Source organism: Prunus persica, chromosome G5 (assembly GCF_000346465.2).
Source record: "Prunus persica cultivar Lovell chromosome G5, Prunus_persica_NCBIv2, whole genome shotgun sequence".
NCBI classification, from domain to species: Eukaryota; Viridiplantae; Streptophyta; class Magnoliopsida; order Rosales; family Rosaceae; genus Prunus; species Prunus persica.
The window spans coordinates 2,113,059-2,135,018 of NC_034013.1; the positions used below are offsets into that span (position 1 = coordinate 2,113,059).

A 21,960-nucleotide genomic window follows, 5' to 3' on the forward strand; every position below is an offset into this window, starting at 1 on the left:
ATCTGTTAATGATGCTTGAGTACAATATTTTAAAGCAGGATTTCTAATTTCTTGTATTGAAATTCTATTATAAAAATAAGTATTTACTATTGATCATGCTTGACTATTTATGCTTAATGGATTACCACCTTGTGATGGTGTACCACTATTTTTCCTGCCAGAGGATGATGGTCCAAAATATTGCATACCTATTAATGAATAATACAAGATAAGATATCTGCTAAAGTATTATCCATACCTTTAATATGTGCAAATATCGGTCCAAATCCATTTCCTGTAATAGAATCAACAAAATTGGCCCATCTTCGGGATGCTTGTTTTATTAGTAGTAATTTTATTATAATGTGAAACAATATTCTGACAATTTTTTCTAATAGTAAACATTTCATTATGTAAAAACAATGAAAATGCTTCAAGGGAGTTAATTACTCCTAATATTTCTAAGTCAGTAGCTGGAAGTTGATGCATATCTACAAACTTTTTCTTCAGATTTTGGTTCTTTATGTTTTTTCTGATATAATATTCCTGCCCATCCTATTGATGACGCGTCTGTCTCAACTATTTTGTAATTATTGTCTAATGATAATGCTAAGGGTATAAATTGAATTATATCTTGTTTGATGCTTTAAACTAATTTAATATCTTCACTATTAAATTAGTTCAAAGGAAAATACTTGCCTTCTTTTAGGTGGATACAGGTGAGTTTTCATGTGATATGTTGCAATAATGAATCAACTGAAGTTATGATCCAGTCAGTTTGCAGTGCAATGCTTATGTTAGGAAAGGTTTGTTTCAAATGATTTACCTCCTTTTGCAAGCACCATGGCCATAAATGTTCTCATTTGTGCTTTTATGGTTTTGAAACTGGTCAACGGTGTAACTTAATTTTTTTTTTCCTCGATTGGATAGATAAAAGGAATATTTCTATCTTTATTTGTCCTTTAAATTTCTCAATTTTGCATGAAGTTTAATTTGGGCATCTTGATTATGAAGGGGCAGTGTTTGGTCATCGCTTCCCCCAATCAATTTGTTATCGTCACAGCAGTCCATGCCCATTATACTCGCGGTGGCGTCGATGGATTCAGCTTCATTTTCCCGTGATAAAGGCTTTGGTGCTGACTCCCCTATTTCTGTAAGTTTGTTCTTATTTCCTTCAAATGTTTTCGCTCCCTAAATGAGTATACTCAGTTATGTTTGGAACATTTCTTAGGGGTTGATTTCATTGCTGGCAGCAGTTGATGCACTTTCTCATGTGGGTGGTATCCTAGCATTACAAAATTACAAGTTACAAGACCGTCCAGACACAGAATCATCAAACGCATAAGTTAGAAGAGGATTTGAGTTTTCCAGTCCCCTCCCTCCATTTCTGCTCAGGGAGAAATTCGGTTATTTGTGTCATCTATGATATGTCATGCTAAAGGCCCCTCCTCTGTTTCAACTTTTACCCACTTCCTGATAACTTGCGTTTCATATTTTTATGTGGACAAGTGGTAAGGTGCATTTCATATGCTTAATTGCAGAATTAAAAAAAAGTTCCCTCCCGAAATCATGCTTTACGCTGAAAATTCAGTACCTCCCCTATACATGGCACAAAGTTGAATACTTACTGCATGATCATATCATAATAGAAATAAATATATACTTTGTTCTATTCATTGTTTAAATAATTTCCATCTCCACCATTGGATCACCAAGCATTCATCATTGATGCAAAAATAACCAAATACAAAATGCGCCCTCTATAAAACCTTCAGTAGAAGAAGCTCTTGTGAAGATGAAATAAAGAATCATTCTTCCTTATTATCATCAAAGAGCATTTGCATTCAATATGGTTATATTTTCTGAAGTGTTATTTTTTAGGTTTCATCTGCCATAAATGAGACATTGGATGCTTTAAAACATGCCCAAGATTCAGTCAAAGTCTGAAAGCTTTACAATCTCATCTGCGAATGCTTCAAATCCTGGGTACCTCCATCCTCATTGATGGATTTTCTGAGAAAGGTTTGTAACAGTACAGTTGAAATCCTTACTTTTGCCAGTTCCTAATTCTATGCATTATGTTATTTTGTTCTCGCTTATGGAAGGGCATAACCTAATATAAAGTGGTGTGGCTGGAAGTCTCAATTTCTTGAATCCACTGTATAAGGACTAGCTAAAGGAACAACATTGAATTAAAATCTTGTGGCTAAAGTATTGCCTGGGCCATATTATTTAAAAGCTATTTTAGCTGTTTGTTTTGTTTCTTCTGTTTGGAGACCTTAAGTATGTACCTAGAGACATTTTCTTTGTTACGAATAGCTGAAACATAAAGAAGAGAAGATTTTCTTTTATATGCCCGCTATTTAGGTGTACTATATCTTAAAAAGAAGAACTTCTACTACCAGTCACCTTGAATTAATGCTTGTGTTTGATCATACAGGTATGTTCCGGCATACTCAACACGTTTGAAATATGAATCTGGAACTTGGATTGTGTTGCCTCCAAATAACTCAGACCCCATGGGGCTGGTGGACGCTGTTTGATTAGAAAGCAACTGGGATACGATTGGACCCGGGTCTGCAACGTTCAAAATCCTTCTTTCGATCGTGTTGTCTTGTCTTGCATTGCAATAGCGATTACAAATGCCTTCGTGACAAAGCCTCTAAAATGCGATTGATAAAGTTCAACTTCTGTAAATTAAGTTTGCGATATCTTTAACACGTTTTAAAGCAAATTTTTTTTTTCCATTTATTTGTACCCGTACTTTCATCATTTTCCCAAAATCCGAACTGGCTATTTTCCACAACTTGGCCATTTTCCAAAAATCTAAAGACCTGGCTCACAGTCCAATAGGCAACCCATTAGTTCTTCAACTAGTGAAACATTCATGTTGATAGACGTTAGAGCTGAACTGATTAAATCTTTGTTGTCACTTGCAAGAATGTAAAGGGTGCATTTCATATGCTTAATTGCATAATTAAAAAAAGTTCAATCCTGAAATGTGCATTTTATATGCACTCAAATTGTAAAGGGTGCATTTGAGTGGGCTACTAAGCACGATTGTGTTGCCTCCAAATTACTCATACCCCATGGGGTTGGTGGCACTGTTTGATTAGAAAGCAATTAGGATACGATTGGACTCCGGGTCTACATCGTCCAAAATGCTTCTTTCGATCGTCTTGTCTTACTTGGGAGCATTGTCATTACGGTCTTGTCGCATTGCAATACTGATTACAAAGGCCTTCGTGACAAGGCCTCTAAAATGCGATTGATAAAGTTTCAACTCCTGTAAATCGCTGTTATGCTCTACTATATATATTTTTAGATGGAAATCCTAGAGCAAATATGGCAAATACAAGAAAGTATAAAACAAGGAAGTTTACAATACTGGAGCAAATGTGGCAATTATTTTAATTACTTCATATCAAGTCTGTAATTTGTTCACAGCATTCACCTATTTAATTAGTTCAACCGATTATATGAATCGAGGGCACTGCAGTTGCATGGCATTAGTTCAACATTACCAAAACTTGTGAGAGTTGCAATAATGGAATGCAGGAACTAACTTGAATTCGACCAATACCCAAATACATTAAGTTATTTTTAAATCTCACGTTGGGCAGGTATCCTCACAGGGTCAGTCATAAACTTCTTGGTCATCTCCAAGGTTTCATGAGCAAGTGTAGCAGAAACTAAGCAAACCTGCAAAAATAATTTACAACTAAATTCAGACAAACATTCTAGTTTTGAACAAAGACTGAGAAATTGGTAAAGAAAAAACCCAATATATTCCTTGACGCGATCAGGTTCATGTATAGATTAGAAGAAACTTTTAACAAAACAAAGATGATTGCTACACGCGAGAAAAGAACGTACGAAACACTCTATGAATTTAAATTGGGTAACTCTTATTGTATCGAGCTGCTATTGTCAATAATACTGAATACATACTATAGGGCATTAATCAAAGAACAAATGAATTTCTCAAACTCACAAAAGCAAATGAGGGGACAAGACTAGTACTAATAAGAGATTAATCCAAGAGAAAGAAAACCTGGAGCTCCGGTGGAAGATATCGGTAGACATCGTAAATCTGATCCTTGAACCCTCTGCTTAACATCTCATCAGACTCGTCCTGAAAAACCAAACCAAGATTAAAAAAAATTAAGAAACTAAAACATAAAGGAAAATTAATTAAGGAAGAAGAGAAGGTGTGAGAACCTTACAAGAACTAATAATTTCATGGCTCGAGTGCGCAGAGTTCTCCTCTTGATCATGTCAAAGACTCTACCAGGAGTTCCGCAAACCACATGAACTCCATGCTCAAGCTTTCTGATATCCTCACCCACACTTTTTCCTCCAACGCAAGCATGCACTTGTATGTTTATGAAGTTTCCAACCCCTAAGATCAGCTTCTCAGTCTGTGCCGCCAATTCCCTCGTAGGGCACAATATCAACGCTTGAACGTCTCGATAGGAGGTGTCCACCAAGTGGCAAACGCTTAGGGCAATCATGGAGGTCTTGCCGGTACCCGACTGCGCTTGCGCTATCACATCATGTCCCCCGATAATGCTCCTGACCGCCCGTTGCTGGATGGCGGAGGGCTTCTCGTAGCCGTATTGGTAGATGCCTCGAAGCACATCGTCCTTGAGCCCCATCTCATCAAAGCTCGTAATTGGCTCTAGTCCGTCCGACGTCACCCGCCCCAGCTTCTCGTCCGATGCCATTCCGCTTCTCTGTCTCTCTGATGTCCCTGCCATGGCTAAAACAAATAGGGTTGAGAGTGGTTTCTCCTTTTCTATTGGTGAATGGTTTCGCTTTGACCCTTGCCTCTCAATGAACATTTATTGATGGGCGTTTAAGAAGAAAAATAATAAAACTCGATCAAGGAAAGATACCCTAACCCTAATTTTCTAAAATAAAAATAAAAACAAGATCTATTTATCCAATGCAGCCAACAATAAATGACAAGGGAAAGAGATATGATACTACATATTACTTGGGTGCGGAAATTTTTTTTTAAGGGGGATGCTAATGACTATTGAAAATGCTTTATGCTTCAAACCCTATGCAATATAGGTACCTCCGTAACCTGCTTTCATGAATTAGGATGCATAATTTAACCTTGGTTAAGAAATAAAATCTTAAATCTATCAAGTCAAGCTTTCAAGAGATCTCAATAATTACACCCAGTACACAATAAAACCTGTAAATATAAGTATAATAATCTCGTTTCTTCCCTTTACTACTACATAGCTCAATAACCTTTTATATGCAAGAAATTACATGAATTGCCAACTGTTTGAAGCTATGATTTCTTTGTAAAGCCTTCTCCAAATCTTGCCTGAAAAATCAATCAAACACAAAAAGACAATGTATAAGTCATACTGTCATACAATAAAGACAAATAGATTTCACTCAAAACAAAAAAGAGAACCCTAACAATAATCAGTCTTGAACGTTAGGTGTTAAGGGTTTGAGTCTTTAGGGTTTAGGGGTTGAGTCTTCAGGTATTAAGTTTTGAGTCTTTAGGTGTTAGGGTTTATGTGCAGAGAGAAAAGAAAAAGAAATCGTGGCAGAGGGGCAGAGGAAGAATGGCGGATGTAGTGAGAGAGTGAAAAAGGGGCAAGGAAAAATCTGGTTACCCAAATGTCGTCTTCGTCACCGAGTAACCAAAGAGCGAACTCTCATCCTTTAGCGGGACTCGATTTTAGAATGAAAGTGATGCTGAATTGTGTCGGAATAAAAACCATCCTAGTTACTAAAATGCCCATGGGGTTGGTGGACGCTGTTTGATTAGAAAGCAACTGGGATACGATTGGACCCGGGTCTGCAACGTTGAAAATCCTTCTTTCGATCGTCTTGTCTTGTCTTGCATTGCAATAGTGATTACAAATGCCTTCGTGGCCCAATAGGCAACCAATTAGTTCTTCAACTAGTGAAACATTCATGTTGATAGACGTTAGAGCTGAACTGCTTAAATCTTTGTTGTCACTTGCAAGAATGTAAAGGGTGCATTTCATATGCTTAATAGCAAAATTAAAAAAAGTTCAATCCTGAAATGTGCATTTTATATGCACTCAAATTGTAAAGGGTGCATTTGAGTGGGCTACTAAGCACGATTGTGTTGCCTCCAAATTACTCATACCCCATGGGGTTGGTGGACGCTGTTTGATTAGAAAGCAACTAGGTTACGATTGGACTCCGGGTCTACATCGTCTAAAATGCTGCTTTCGATCGTCTTGTCTTACTTGGGAGCATTGTATATTACGGTCTTGTCTTGCATTGTAATACTGATTACAAAGGCCTTCGTGACAAAGCCTCTAAAATGCGATTGATAAAGTTCCAAATTCTGTAAATCGCTGTTATGCTCTGCTATATTCTTAGATGGAAATCCTGGAGCAAATATGGAAAATACAAGAAAGTCTAAAACAAGGAAATTTACAATACTGGAGCAAATTGGCAATTATTTTAATTACTTCATATCAAGTCTGTAATTTGTTCACAGCATTCACCTATTTAATTAGTTCAACCGATTATATGAATCGAGGGCACTGCAGTTGCATGGCATTGGTTCAACATTACCAAAACTTGTAAGAGTTGCAATAATGGAATGCAGGAACCAGCTTGAATCCGACCAATTCCCAAATACATTAAGTTGCTTTTAAAATCTCAGTCACACTAGCCTAAACAAAAATTTAACTTCTAAAAGTTCTAGCTTCTGCTAGTATACAAATTAGTAACAGAGATGTCATATCAAATCTGCAACGTTCGTCGGCATTTCATCAATCTGGGTGCTGTAGTGCTGTTCAATGTCTCTTAAGATCTTTATATCATCGCTTTTGACAAAGTTTATTGCCACACCCTACAAAATACCAAATTGTGATTAAAACTTGCAAACATAAAGCTAATAAACAATAATCAGCAAAACATACTTACAAATGCACTTGCATAAGAATCAGAATACATGCATACCTGGCGCCCAAAACGACCAGAACGACCAATCCGATGAATATACAGCTCTCGAGTGTTTGGAAGATCAAAATTGATAACCAAGGAAACCTGAAAAAGGGGGAATAACACCAAAATAATAATTAGAAAATCAGTGTCTGTCTACGTATAACATGGTAATTGCTATTAATACCAGAACGAAGGAGAAATTAGAAGCAATGTCATGAAGAGAGTTAAGATTAATCTGATGGTTGTTAGACAATTAGAAAGGAAAAAAAAAAATTTAACTTACCTGCTGAAATCAAGGCCTCGTGCCCAAACATCTGTTGTGATGAGGACACGAGAATTGCCACTGTGCAACTCTTGGGTAATAGCATCTCTCTCCTTCTGAGGCATGTCTCCATGCATTGAAGACACAGTAAAGTTGTTACTCCTCAACTTTTCGGAGAGCCTTCGTTTTGTGTTGCAGAAAATTGAAGGAAGTTGAGGTTCCACCCCAAAACCAATTGGCAATGGGGGGAGTAGCCCAACTCCTTATAAACTCAGGCTAGGTCCCTTAACATTTCAATGTGGGACAAACACTCTCAACACGCCCCCGCACGTGTGGTGAACTTTTAAGCCTAACACGTGGACAACACATATTGGGTGACGTGGGAGCACGTGTGGCCGTTGGGCCCAACACGTGAAGCCTTGCTCTGATACCATGAAGGAAGTTGAGGTTCCACCCCAAAACCAATTGGCAATGGGGGGAGTAACCCAACTCCTTATAAGCCCTTGCTAGGTTTCTCAACTTTCCAATGTGGGACTCTTTACCTTCACATTCTCACACGCCCCCGCACGTGTGGCGAATTTTCAAGCCTAACACGTGGACAACACATTTTGGGTGACGTGGAGCACGTGTGGCCGTTGGGCTTTCACACGTAGGCAACCCGCTCTGATACCATGAAGGAAGTTGAGGTTCCACCCCAAAACCAATTGGCAATGGGGGGAGTAGCCCAACTCCTTATAAACTCAGGCTAGGTCCCTTAACATTTCAATGTGGGACAAACACTCTCAACAAAAATAACAGCTTGTGTAATTGTAAGAGTCTCATAGAGATCACATAATGTATCAAACTTCCACTCTTCTCTTTCAATCGAGACGAAAAATTGCTTGATTCCCTCCAAAGTCAATTCATCACGTTTGACAAGTATCCTCACAGGGTCAGTCATAAACTTGTTGGTCACCTCCAATATTTCATGAGGAAGTGTAGCAGAAACTAAGCAAACCTGCAAAAATAAATTACAACTGAATTCAGACAAACATACGTATAGTTTCGAACAAAGTCTGGGAACAAGGTACAGAAAAAAACCTACTTCGTTGACGTGATCTGGTTTATGTTTAGACTAGAAGAAAATTTTACAAGACAAAGATAACTGATACAAGTAAGAAAAGAATGCTATTGGTTAACTGGTTAAACACTATTAAATCTATGAATTTAAATTGGTTAACTCTTATTGTATTGAGATGCTTTGTCAATAATACTGAAGACATATTATAGGGCATTAGTCAACGAACAAAGGAATCTCTCAAACTCACAAAAGCAAATGAGGGGACTAGACTAGTACTAATAAGAGATTAATGGAAGAGAAAGAAAACCTGGAGCTCAGGTGGAAGATATCGGTAGACATCGTAAATCTGATCCTTGAATACTCTACTTAACATCTCATCAGACTCGTCCTGAAAAACCAAACCAAGGTTAAGAAAATTAAGAACCTAAAACATAAAGGGAAATTAATTAAGGAAGAAGAAGAGAAGGTGTGAGAAACTTACGGGAACTAATAATTTAATGGCTCGAGTTCGCAGAGTTCTCCTCTTGATCATGTCAAAGACTCTACCAGGAGTTCCGCAAACCACATGAACCCCATGCTCAAGCTTTCTGATATCCTCGCGCACGCTTTTGCCTCCAACGCAAGCATGCACTTGTATGCCTGTATTTCCCAAAAGCCTTTAACGTTCTTGTCTTTTCGAAAGTATTGTGTGAATAATTCTTGTAGCAGTAGTCAGTTGTTGTAGAAGTTTGAATTCTGATTGTATTCCTTTGTGTAAATATTCCAATATTTATAATTGCACAATAAAGATATAAACGGTAAAAACCTTGAATGGTAGTAAATACAAAATATTTGGAGAGCAAGTCAACTATTGTGATTAAGAAGAAATCCGTTTCAAATTCTTCTTCCTTGATGAGTGCGTGTGGTTTAATAGCCCCTCTGCAAACTGAGCGGCCTTGGACGAACAAGTTTGGAACATAAGAGATGGTGGCGTGGCTTGTGAAGTGGTTTAGTGAGAAGATCAGTAGGTTGATCAATAGAGGGGATGAAGCAGACTTGATGACTCCCAAGGGCCACCTTCTCGCGAACAAAGTGGTAGTCAAGTTCAATGTGGCGAGTATGAGCATGGAATACCGGGTGTGCCACCATATAAGTTGTGTTGAGATTGTCACAATGCATGAGAACTGGAAAAGGCAGTCGAACGCCCAGTTCATGTAACACAGAACAGAGCCAAGAAGATTCGGCGCAGGCATGAGCAAGAGCACGGTACTTAGATTCCATACTGGAGCGCGAAACTATTTGCTGCTTTTTGGAGCACCAGGAAATAAGATTGGAGCCCAAGTAGATGAGGTAGCCAGTTTTCGAATGGCAGGAGTCTGGGTACCTAGCCCAATCGGCATCTGAGTAAACGATGAGACGAGTGGAAGGACTTTAGGGTGTAAAATGGAGGCCAAAGTCAATGGTGCCCTTAACATAACGGAGAATCCTCTTGACGACAACCATGTGAGGAGAGCGAGGAGAGCTCATAAACTGGGCCACAGTGTTGACCGCAAAGGAAATATTTGGGCGGGTAAGGGTGAGGTACTGAAGACTCCCCACAAGTTCACGGTATTTTGCGGGAGAAGCGAGCAAGTCACCATCACTGGCAGTTAGAACAGACTTGGCCGCAAGAGGAGTGGGCGGGCTTGGCATGTAGGAGATTACTCTTGTATAACAAATCAGGAACATACTTGAGTTGATTAAGATAAAGAGCACCATCATGAGAAACAACCTGTAAACCCAAGAAGTAACTAAGAGGACCAAGGTTCTTGATGTCAAATTGGTAGCTCAAAAGAGATATAAAATTTTGTAAAAGAGAGGAATCACTGCCAGTAATCACAATGTCGTCAACATACAGGAGGAGAAAGATGGTGTGGGATCCCTACTGAAAGATAAAAAGTGAAGAGTCTGCCAAACTTCTTGAAAAACTAAGAGATAAGAGGAAGGTGCTGATACAATTAAACTATGCACGCGGAGCCTGTTTGAGGCCATAAAGAGACTTGTGAAGTTTACAGACATGAGTGGGATGAGCAAGGTTCACAAAACCAGGGGGCTGGACCATATATACATCTTCTTGAAGGAACCCATGAAGGAATGCATTCTTGACATCAAGTTGCCATAAGGACCATCGGCGGGAAACAGCAAGACTGAGAATAGTGCAAATTGTGACTGGTTTGACAACAGGGCTGAAGGTCTCAAAGTAGTCAATGCGAGGGCGTTGATGAAATCCCTTAGCCACTAGGTAGGCCTTGTAGCGTTCAATAGTGCCATCAGAGTGATGCTTGATGCGGAAGACCTATTTGCAACTGACTGGAGTATGTGTGGGAGATGGAGGAACAAGAGACCAAGTCTGATTTCGCAGCAAGGCATTGATTTCTTCAGACATTGCCAAGCGCCATGCTGGATGTTCGGGCTTGTTTCCAATTATTTCAGCTTTGGACCGGAATTTTGTTTTTTATTTTGAATTTTTTTTTTACAAAACCCAACTAAAATTGTTATTTTTTGGGCTTAAAAATTCACAAATGACCCAACTGCATGCAAATTGAGGTAATTGGGCCTAAAAATGTGATTTGGAGTTGGAATAGAGGAAAGATTATTTATGGGCTTATAAATTTAGCATTTGACTTAAATATTTTATTAAAAAATTTAAAAATACAAAACTACTTTAGTTCGATTCGATCCAATGTTTTTAGGACAAAAACCGAAATTGAAACTGGACCAAACTGGTCCAGTCCTGTCCAGTATTTGGTCAATCCAATTTTTTTCGATTTTTTCCGGCCCAATTCCGCTGGGTTTTCCAGTTTTCGTTTTCGGTTTGAATGCCGACCCGTAATAGAGACAAATTTCATGTCCTCTACGGCTATACCCAATCCCAGAAACGCAGGGTATACTGCCCAAAAGCGAAAAAGGTTCCTTTCCCCAATTCACAAACAGTGACACACCAAAAAGCGACTCGCTTCCCAAACTCACACAGTTCCAAAACCCAAAAGCTCTCCTTTTTCCCTCTCTTCCCTCTCTCTGCCCAGAAGACCAAGGCCACCAAAAACCTTCCTCTCAGAGTCACAAACAAACACTCACACAAACCCAAAAGCGACTCACTTCCCAAGCAAAACCCAAAGTTCCCTTTCCCATCTCTCTGTACTTTTCTCTCCGTACCAGTCATGGCTCAAAACAGACCCAAACAACAAGAAGTAGAAGGAGATGAACAAGACGATTTGAAGAAGCTTATGAGCTCGTACCTTGGTCTGAGCTTGGGCATTTTCTTGGCTTTAGCTCCAACCAAGTTCCAAGAGCTACAGAACCAAGTGAGCGAGCTCTCTGCGAGGCTATGGCAAGCGGAAGAACAAGTGAGACAGATGAGATCGAGAAGAAAAGAGGACTCGAAAGCCAACGCGAGGGTTGTGGAGATCTTCGCCAGCCACCGCAACGCTTGGCAGGCGGAGGAGAAGCGGCTGCTGAACCAGATCGACGCGGCCCACCAAGAAATTGCTCACCTCCATGGAAGGATTGTGGAGTTGGAGAAAACCCAGGACGAGTCGAGCGCTAGGATTCAAGATTTGGAGAGAGAGGTTGGGGAGAGGGACGACATGATTGGGTTCATGGCCAGCAGAGGCGGTGAGGCTGAAGAAGACGACCACTTTGGCCTCCTCCAATCACAACAACAACATCAAGTCAAGGATGATGTGAATGTGTACGACAATGCCATTGCCTTTGGCTTTGACTCCCACTTGGTGGCCGATGCTTCCAAGCTCTGGCAGGTTAGCCTCCATTTTCACTTATTGGGCTTTCAATGTTTGTAAATTTTGTTTCAATTAAGACTCAAAAAAATTTCCATTATATTTTGCTTTGGTCATTGTGTGTTTGATTGTGATGTTGATGTGTCTAGCTCACCAATCATCACCAAAACTTATTTGCTGTTTACATGAACAAAGACAGCAATTGAGTGAAGCGAAAGCCATTATTAGCATCTTAGCTTAACATTATTTAAAAACGAGTCAAAGCATTTGGTAAGACACAGGTCCATTGTCTTCTTCAGAACTAGCAAACAAGTTGCATTTTGGAAGGCATGTGTTGTTTCCATATGTAAAGTGAATAGTTATCCAAAAATTATGTGACTTGGCATATAGTCTTTAGCCTCTGTAGGAGATAGGTGACTTATGGCTGTAATAAGTTCAACACCCATATTCTCTGCCAATAATTTGATGAACTATTGTAGCTTTTAGAAAAATGAAAAAAGAAATTTATGTCTTCTCCTTTTCCCTTGTGTTTCCTTAAATTTCTTTCTTTATTGTGTCTTCAATTTTTTTTTTGGATAAAATTTTAACTTCTTTCGGATAGCATTCCTTTTTCTATGTGGCAAGTGGCAACAATTTATTGTTCTTTTGTTCCTTAGAAATGGGTTAGACATGTTGGACCATCTGAGCCATCAAACTTAATTGGGACCTATTAAAAAGTGATTCCATGTGATCTAATTGGGACCTATTAAAAAGCGATTCCATGTGATCTTCTTTCACCACATTGCTGGTGTGAATACCACTTGTACTATTTAAATTTACATACTTATTTTTCTTTAAAAAAGGCAAATAAGTTAACTTTGTTTCTATAGGATTTCTTTATTAAGGCCATTTTTTGAACTTTTTTTATTTAAACATTTGCCTAATTGATTAAATTGGTAAGGTATTTAATGTGTTTGATCCGTTTTCATCCTTTTGCAGGATGTACAGTATGAGTCCCTTGAACCATTGTATCATATGAAGCATTTTGTACCAAGGTGTATATTTAACATTCTATATACTGATAATTTCTGAGGCATTTAATTAAAACTCTGTAGCTAATGAGAGATCAACATGTCTTTCTCGCCTAGAAGGGAGTCCCCTTGGAAGCTAGATGGTGAATCGACCAGAGTATCCTCTAAACTAAAATTACTTGAACAAGAATTGCTAAATTTGGAAAATATTGGAAACAGTGATCTTTCCAAGGTACCTTCATTGATGAGGAAGCAGGCCAAGAGGTATCAAGCTCTTGCAGGGAAGATAGATGATCTGTGCAGAAGAATGGTAATGTTTGATCGCCCTTGTTTTACTTGTTTTATGCTATTTTATCATCTTATTGGTCTGTTATTTCGTTTAGAAAACCCAAATTTTAACAAAAGAAGGTACAATAGAAAGAGAAGTAAACACAAAAGGAGAAGAAAGAAAAGAGAGTTCTGTGTATATGTGAAGCAAAATGCTTTGTTATTATGAAGCTTCTGCCTTACAATATGTCTGAGTATGCAAGCATTCCTGTTGATGTGTGCTATAGTGAAAAGTTATTAAGGTTACAATCTTCTCTTAACAGAAGAAAGTACCCCAAAAAAAAAACTCCGAAAAAATTAGAAACAAAATAGATTTTTGTATGCAAGAGATTAGCTGTCTATTTTTTTTTCTTTTTTTTGGGGGATCAACAAGAGATTTGCCGTCAATGCCTGTTATATTGGCAAGTTGACAAGGTCCTGTGGCTCTGACTATAATTCAAGCCCACCAATTAGTTAAGCATACACATATTTTAATTAAGAGTGGTGATTTCCCCACTCCAATTTTATCCACTTACACTCCATTTTATAACTAAAAAAGGAGTGTAAGTGGATAAAATTGGAGTGGGGAAATCATTACCCTTAATTAATCGTCATGTACTTAGTTATTGCTGCTAGCACCGAACAATCCTTTGTTAAAATTTGAGATCTAATAAACCTCTATTTCAAAATGCCTGTGAAATTAACGAGTTTTTGATTCCCAAATGTGCAACTGATTAACGAACTCTTCTTACGATATTCTAGTTTTTCTATGTAGACTTCTTTGAGAAAAATAGTCTTTTTTGTGTAATTCTAAATGTGGGGTAATTTGGAAAGTGCTTTGTAAACATGTGCAAAAAAATGACATTTCATTTAGTCTATCCATGCCTAATCTAACTTTTGATTATAAACTCAGCCTTTTTTTTACCAATAAGAAGATATGACTTATTTGAAATTAATTAAATTAGCAATTCACAAAAATTAAAATATAAATATTTCTGTGGTAGTTCATTGCCCCTTATCATATCAAGTGCCAGTTCTTGGTCATGAATTATACCTGAACTGTCTTTTTTGTTACTTGCATCTGTTTTTACTTTTGGAACTTTTAGCAATTGTCTCCAAAGGTAGTTGACAGATTTAATTTTTTGTTGTGTTCACAAAATTGTCTTGTTTTAACAGCAGGATAGTGATCCCTCTGAACCCACACTCAGTCCAGAGTTTCGTACGCAAAGACAAACAGAATTTTTACTTGAATCATTTAGACTTCAGCAACGTGCATCAGAAACTGCACAGAAGCTGATGGCAGTACAAACAGAGATTGGGAAGAGTTATTATGGGGGTGAGGTGGGGAACCAGGCCAAACTTACCACTCGACGGTCTTTGGATTCCATTAGAAACAACTTCAAAGACATCCAGAGAAATTTGGAGATATGGTTGGCCAGAATTATTGGAGATCTTGAAGGTATTTTGGCCAGAGACGGTGCTTCTCGCGTAAGGGAATACTATATTTCTAGGTATCCTTTTGTTCAATAAATCTCTAGACTTGAATTCAAATCTGTCCACCAAATTGTTTACTCTTTTTGTAAGTATCCTGATCCAAGCCATAAGGGTGGCGGTTCGATGTCCTCATTCCACTTTGTTTATGGTAGCATCTGTATATGTTGTCTATTTTCCTTTTCCTTCCATTCTTTTTTTGGCTTGAAAATCTGTTGATTAATCTTAAATAGTCTCATAAAGACACGCATATCAAAACGCAAGTCATCTTGTATGTTTCTTAAAATTATCGTAGGGCTCTTACAACTTTGTCCATGTTAAGATTTGAGGTCTCTACAAAATTTTGGTTTTACATATGAGAATTTATCTTAAGTTCGTTGACTTCACTTAAAGCACTAAAAAAATTTATATATTACGTTAGAGATGCATTTTGTTCATTTGCCAATTTTCAGAGTGGGTAATGGAATAGCATGTGGGGACTTTTTGAGGGTTTGGGCTGTCATTTGTTATGATATGTCAAGAGTCCTTAAAAACAAGTCACGTAAGTTGCGGATACTTGTAGCTTTAGTGGTGGGAAGTTCACCCCTACACCCTATATTAGAGTTCGAATGTCCTCTACCCCAAGAATCAGGAGAAACACTTAGTTGCAACTAGTGCTATCCCCGTTTCAAAGAAGTCTTTCTCCAAGATCAGAGTTCAAATGTTGTCTACCCCTACATTTATAGGTGGCAATTTGTAAGGTAGTATTTCTGCAAATTAATCTAGGGAACCATTTACTAAGATCATATATACTTAAAGCAAATCATAGACGAATCACACACAAATTTAGATATAACAGGGTACCAGTGCGAAAAACTACAAAGTTTATTTTGAATCAGGCAAGAACACCACAGGAAAACATCAAGTAGAAGCTCCAGCCTCTTCCAGCAACTGCTTCACCTTTGTAACATAGTCTCCCATGGCTTCCTCCTTGGATTTCCCTGCCACGAAGGTTAAAAAAAATTCAGAATTATGCTAGAGTAAAAGAAGATTGACATGAAACGGTAAAAATCAATTTGCTCAGATGTATTACCTTCAACAGCCTTCCATGCATCCCACTTTGCTCTGTCCCTCATATTGAATATTCCCGGGCGGCCTGCAAGTCAGCCACAAAGGAACAAACATGAAGGGAAAATTTAGAGGACCGGACAGTTAACTATCTCTAGTTTGTAAAGCAATGAGAGAATGAAAAATAGTGGACTAATGATAATTTTAGGGAGCATTATACTTACTGGTGTTCACTGCACCAACAGTGGCTTGCTTGTACAGCCCATAGAGGATGAGCTTGTTCTCATTGGTTGTTGACTCTGGAAGAGTCTTGGCTTTTTCAGCATACTCATCAAACTCCTCCTGCAAGACCCCATCCCAGTCAAATGTGATTCAGAACATAACTATTCATCATCATTCCAAATAAAAACATAAAGACCTAAGTTATAAGGAAACTATAAAAGAATTGATGCCAAGAACTACAAAAACATTTGAATTTCCCCTTAGGCTAACCATCTGTAATTCATAAAAGCAATGGAGCAACGAAATAATTCGGCAAATAAAAATAAAATTTACTTCATTGCAAGTGAAGATTCTGTCAGCTACTAACTAGGTATGCCTCGGACCTATGTTCAAATTTGCAACTTTTCACAGGTAGTAAATAACAAGCTAAATCACAAATCATAAAGCCATACTCTTGCTAAGGTGTAGAACGCTAACTCACAACTCCAAAATTAACATATGCTATGCATAACTTTGGGAGCATACAAAGCTTCTTTACACGATAAAGTTTAGGAGTGACTGATGATGCACATGCAGTTCCAAAGTCCAAAGTTTATAGGGAAGTTTATTCACCTAATTAATATCATAATATCATAAGCAGAAAAGTTTATTAGATGACATTTTCTTAAAATAATTATTGGGAAGTTGATAGGTAGGTGGTGGAAATCTTCGACATTTCTTCTCCCTATGTTCAGTTAAAGAAAACAAGCAACCAGAATGTAATGAAAAGGAGTGAAAAACCTCACTATAGGATTTGCATTTTGATAATACCATCTGGATCTGAACTGAAGCTCTGATCCATGATATGTAGATCAAGAACTTCAACCAAAATGAAGATCAACAGTCCAAAACAGAGAAAACGAAGAGAACCCACTACAATTAACTATAATTCTTGCTGATTCTTCACCAATTAAACAAAAAGAGTAACAGATTCAAACCCAACATATTACATACAGATCTGAACTAATTTCACTTCAGTAGAAGAAAAATTAACCAAAACAGAACCTACAGAAACGCTGATTTTCTCAGTAAGTACAGACTAAAATTGAAAACAATGGAAGCGGAATAGAATTAAGAGAATACCTTCAAACCCATTTGCTCGATCTGCGAGATTGAATCTGCTGTTGGTTCAACGCACGGAGTCGCAGTGCCGTATGCGTGTGTGGTGGTGGAATCGAGGTGGTGATATATAAGCAGTCTCTGATTCTAATGTCCCGTCGTCTATTATTAATACAAGCCACGCAACGTTTGGCGTGATTTGTTTTTTTTTTTGTTGGGCTTTTGGTTCTCTCAAGTTGTAAAAATAAAAAAAATAAAAAAATTAGGATGCCGTGCTTTTCTTGTTCTTGATTGTCACGTTTTTTGGGGTTATAGATTCTGGTTATTCATTATACACATCTTATGATATTATTTTAATAAAATGTCTTTTCCAACAAAGAAATTTTTTTCTTTTTTTCACAACAATAGTACATGATATTTGAGGGAAATGCTCGGTTAAGGATTTTATGGTAAGGTTCTAATTTCAGTTATTTGATCTCATGTACGATGCATATTAAACTCACTAACACGTATAATGAATACCTGAGATTAAAAGCCGTTAACTTAAAATCCTCAATGTAGAAGCTCTTGATATTTGAACTCACATTATAAAAAAAATTTCTTAAAAAAATTTGGAATTAGATTGTAGTGTTACTAGTTATAATATTTTTTTAATATTTATATATATTATTCTTCCCCTTACGAAAGCATATTCCGTGTGGTATTAATTCAAGATGATGGTGTGAGTGAGAGGTGAGAATAAAACAGAGAGGTCCCATATGTGGGTAGGCTTTTATGGGTCTTAACGTTTTTAGGTGTAACAACTAACCACCTTTTGATGCCCTTCTATGATCTATCTACCTAAAAGAAATATCTGAATATATTTATTATAAATAAAAAAATAAAAAAAAATTGCATGCATTATATCACATCGCTTGTACGACAAATTTTATTATCACTAGTCTCTTTGCACGCGCTTCAGCGCATGCGAGAGGTTTTTTTTAAAAAAAAATTTAAATTTATTTTAGAATTAAAAAAGATAATGGATATTTGTGTTCCATAAAAATAGGATTCATTATCTGAATTTTCTTTTAATTTTAATTTTTTTAATACGAAAAATTGTGAATTTTCCATATTATCCTCATTTAATTAATAATTTCAATTCTTAATGTTTGCATTAACCAAGGGCATTTTCTGGTATTTTGAATGTTTCACCATTCTCTGCCTTTTACTTTATATATATAGATTATTCAATTTTAGTATATGCAAAGCTATTATCTTTCCTTTCGACCAAAAACAAACTATTATCTTTCCACACCCCCAACACCGGAAATCCACTTCTCTCTCTCTGCTACCATTGTGAACTCCATTATTGCAATTCTCTCGAACTTTCCCACATCTCAAAATTGAAACTATAAATTGTCTAATTTGTCTATTTTACACTCGGGTCAGACATGGTTGACGTGGGTTAGACTATTTGGGTAAGAGCAGTGAATCCGCCTCCTTTCATCCAAGTTTTAGTCTTCCTCCCGGTAAATTAGATTAAATTTAGACTATCACTTGTACTATTGAAAAAAATATAGGTTAGACATACATCTCAGGACCAATTGTTGGTTTGGATGTAGACCTGCATAACTTTTTAAACCAGAATTGTGAATCAAACCCACTTCGATTAGCCCCTCTTAACTCTCCCAAGTTGGCTTGTTATGCGGATTGTTGAACTCTAGATTGGCTTCCTACAAAACCTGGAAATTGCCAGCCAAATCTTCAACAGAAACAAATCGAACACCACAAAGCATTGCTAATCCGGTGGTTGTAGTACAAAACATAAGTGCTTTAGCTTAAACAACAGTACGATCACTTCATCATTTTTAGCTTTTGCTTCCGTTCATGATTCAAAAACTAGTTTTGAAACCAAGATTAAATTTGGATTGTATGCATATCTGAAAATTGTTTTTGAAGTTTTTGGCCCAAATCATATATTTATTTGTTTATGACACTGAATGGAGAACTCGAACGATTTGAAGAGTAGAGGTTTTCTCTTCAATAAAACCATAACGAAAGGAAATGAACTCGGACTCCCAAGAGACTAACTCAATCAAGGACCAATAGTAACAGCAGCAGTCTTAAGATAATTGTTAAAATCCAAATACTCAAATGCATGATGGACAGAAGAAATTTCTCAACATTCCAACCAAAATTTAACACCTGCCGATGGCAGACTAATAAACTCAGTACTCCACCTATTTCTTTTCTTCCTTCTCTGCCTCGGCAGCCTTCTTCAGTCTCGCACCAACATGACGTTCATTCATACGCTCAACGCGTAGCTTGTCATAAGCCTTAAATGCCTTCATATCATTTGTAACCTTCACAAGCTCAACAGTTGGCTTCTCCCTTACAATGGGCATGTAAGGGCCTTGAATTTGGGTAGCATTGGCAAGCTCCTCAGGACTTGAATCGCCAGCCTAAGACACAACAAGTTTATGCAATTAAAGGTTGCAACTTGCATACAGATAGCAACAACAAGAATATCACACTCTATATACATGTTGAATATATTAAAAGAATATTATTACCTTCAACTTCCGTGCACGTCTTGGGAAGACAACTAACTTGGCCTTGTATGTTTTCAACCTCTGAACATTTGCTTGAAGACCTTCTAGAGATCGATTTTTGCGGCGATGATCAACAGCTATGCCAATGGTTGGAGCAAGCTTCTTCGGGATACCAGCAGTCTGTAATAGATTACAAATACATCAAAGCAAAGGATAAGCGAGCAATCCATAATTCCAACATTTTCCTGAATATAGGTAATATTCAGAATGTGCAGAAAAACTGTAGGAAACTCCATTCATCCTATCAGAAAAATTCAAATTAAAGGCAAAAGGGGTAAAAAAAAACTGTTGAAACCACAAGTTTCCGAACATTGATAATAGTTTCTTATATGACGGACGGAATTGGATTCCCTAGACCTCATTCGAGGATCCATTACTAACCGAAACAAACATTGTTATAACTAAACTTTAGTATATGCAGAACCATGTACCCTACTAAGACAAAACATTAACATGACAAGCACTAGAAATTTCCCTTCCCTTTTTGAGATGAGCAACAATTATATCAAAAACAATAGTCTCACCTTCAGTTCTTCAAGAGTAAATCCTCTGCCAGATCTTACTTTCATATTGTATTTTAACGTTTGGCCATGAACGATAGGCCGCAGTGGTCCAGATGTAGGGCGAGGAAAAATCTTCACAGCTTTCTCTTGACGGGCTGGAGATGGTATCAACCAACATAGAGAAGAAAAAAGTAATAAGAATATCTGATTAACCCAAACAATGAAAGGAATACACAAAATTAACAAAGATTGGGTAATCAAATATTTTTTCATTAGAGGTAAGGTAATAATCAATTGAATATCTAATTTCTTACCCTTTCTTCTCCGTGTTTTACGCGCTGGCTGATTAAACCACGTTTTCACATAATTCTGCCAATGCTTTCTGAAGTGCGAGCTAGGAATGACATTGTTGTGCTTCACCATGACTTACCTGCAATAGGGATTTGAACAAGGGACTTCAAAATAAAGCAATGCACATTCAGTTCTTTTACATATCATCCCAAACATGTAACAAAGAAGGGTACGAAACAGCACAAAGATTAAGAGAAACAGTTTTAAAGCAGGCAAAAACAACATAAAATACAAGCCGTTGTATGAACAAGAAACTAAGAAAGCAATTGCAATTAACACATACCCATTCAAAAGCTAGTGGACATGGTCAGAGACAAAGGGAAATAAATTATAAATAGCCATACTGTTTTTCAATTGAGTTAAAAGGGAAATGGGTTCTGCAATTTTTGTTTATTAGCTTGGCATTTTATCAATAAAAATGCTTGAGATTTCACAACAAAGAAACTCAGCTTGCACATTTTCTAACTTGCCAAAAACAACAACAAAAAAAGTTGCCACATTTAAAAGTTTGTTCTTGTTTTTAGCACCGGCATACAACAGAAGTTACAGAACCCAAATTGCAACACTAGAAGTGCTTGAGAATCCAAGTTCGAAAAGCTATTATCCTCAAACAGTGATCAATATAATACAAAAGCATAAGTTTTTCATCTGGCATCAAGTACACCAATGACAAACTTAAACTTCAATTGCACTAACAAGCAGAGGGGAATTTGACAATGGCTCCACACAACTAATTGACGTGGTAAACCAGATTACATCATACCGACATCAAATGGATATAAATCTTCTATACCCATTAGAAATCAATTTTAATAACATTTGCTCATAAACGCAACGGACAATGATACAACTGCATAGATCAGTATAGTAAACTGCGGAATCAAAGAGAGAGAGAATGGAAGTAGGGAACGTTACCGGCTATAAACAGAGCACCTGCAGGCTGACTGGTGAACTAGGGTTTCCTTCGGCTTTTAAAACACCTGCCCCTCTCATTTGGACGGCTCTGATTGGGTTTTGTTTTGTTTTGTTTTTTTTTTTCAAATTACATTTTTTTTGTCATTCATTTTCCACTTTGATAACTGTCATTTAAATTGTGACAATTTAATCTTGTAATTTTATTTAAGTACCAATCAAGTCATTCAAATGTAATTTTACTGATTTAGGATTCTTTAGACAGCACTTATGCTTATAAATGCTTCTCGCAAAAACACTTTTATTGTAAAAATATTTAAAATTTTCATAAGACTTTCAAGTGCTTCGTAGAAAAACATTTGACATAAGCAAAATAGATAAATTGTTGAATACAACAATTTTGGAGAGAC

The 21,960-nt window shown here is 37.2% G+C and overlaps 4 protein-coding genes and 1 pseudogene across 6 annotated transcripts; 1 reads left to right on the plus strand and 4 right to left on the minus strand.

The window, feature by feature from the left end:
* LOC18777284 (DEAD-box ATP-dependent RNA helicase 2) lies at positions 3,519 to 4,740 on the minus strand. Its single transcript, XM_007210005.2, has 3 exons — positions 4,206 to 4,740; positions 4,034 to 4,114; positions 3,519 to 3,681 (listed from the first exon to the last, which is right to left on the minus strand). The coding sequence occupies exons 1-3, from the start codon at positions 4,737 to 4,739 to the stop codon at positions 3,583 to 3,585; spliced, it is 714 nt and encodes a 237-aa protein (XP_007210067.1). The 5' UTR covers position 4,740; the 3' UTR covers positions 3,519 to 3,582.
* Positions 6,705 to 9,521, minus strand: LOC18776890 (annotated as a pseudogene).
* Positions 11,088 to 15,192, plus strand: LOC18777867. 3 transcript variants are annotated; one of them, XM_020564177.1, is made up of 4 exons: positions 11,088 to 12,037; positions 12,995 to 13,050; positions 13,144 to 13,336; positions 14,512 to 15,192. In XM_020564177.1, exons 1-4 carry the CDS (start codon positions 11,099 to 11,101, stop codon positions 14,860 to 14,862), a joined length of 1,539 nt encoding a protein of 512 aa, XP_020419766.1. In that variant the 5' UTR covers positions 11,088 to 11,098; the 3' UTR covers positions 14,863 to 15,192. The 3 variants fall into 3 exon arrangements, with proteins under 3 accessions (XP_020419766.1, XP_020419764.1, XP_020419765.1); XM_020564175.1 differs by having other exon boundaries at positions 11,094 to 12,037; positions 14,509 to 15,192; XM_020564176.1 differs by having other exon boundaries at positions 11,094 to 12,037; positions 13,147 to 13,336; positions 14,509 to 15,192.
* Positions 15,586 to 17,487, minus strand: LOC18776133 (acyl-CoA-binding protein). The gene is made up of 4 exons (XM_007209740.2): positions 17,215 to 17,487; positions 16,095 to 16,212; positions 15,896 to 15,958; positions 15,586 to 15,803 (listed from the first exon to the last, which is right to left on the minus strand). Exons 1-4 carry the CDS (start codon positions 17,224 to 17,226, stop codon positions 15,724 to 15,726), a joined length of 273 nt encoding a protein of 90 aa, XP_007209802.1. The 5' UTR covers positions 17,227 to 17,487; the 3' UTR covers positions 15,586 to 15,723.
* LOC18776631 (60S ribosomal protein L13-1) lies at positions 19,174 to 21,742 on the minus strand. The gene is made up of 5 exons (XM_007209543.2): positions 21,554 to 21,742; positions 20,602 to 20,717; positions 20,309 to 20,442; positions 19,746 to 19,904; positions 19,174 to 19,634 (listed from the first exon to the last, which is right to left on the minus strand). Exons 2-5 carry the CDS (start codon positions 20,708 to 20,710, stop codon positions 19,413 to 19,415), a joined length of 624 nt encoding a protein of 207 aa, XP_007209605.1. The 5' UTR covers positions 20,711 to 20,717; positions 21,554 to 21,742; the 3' UTR covers positions 19,174 to 19,412.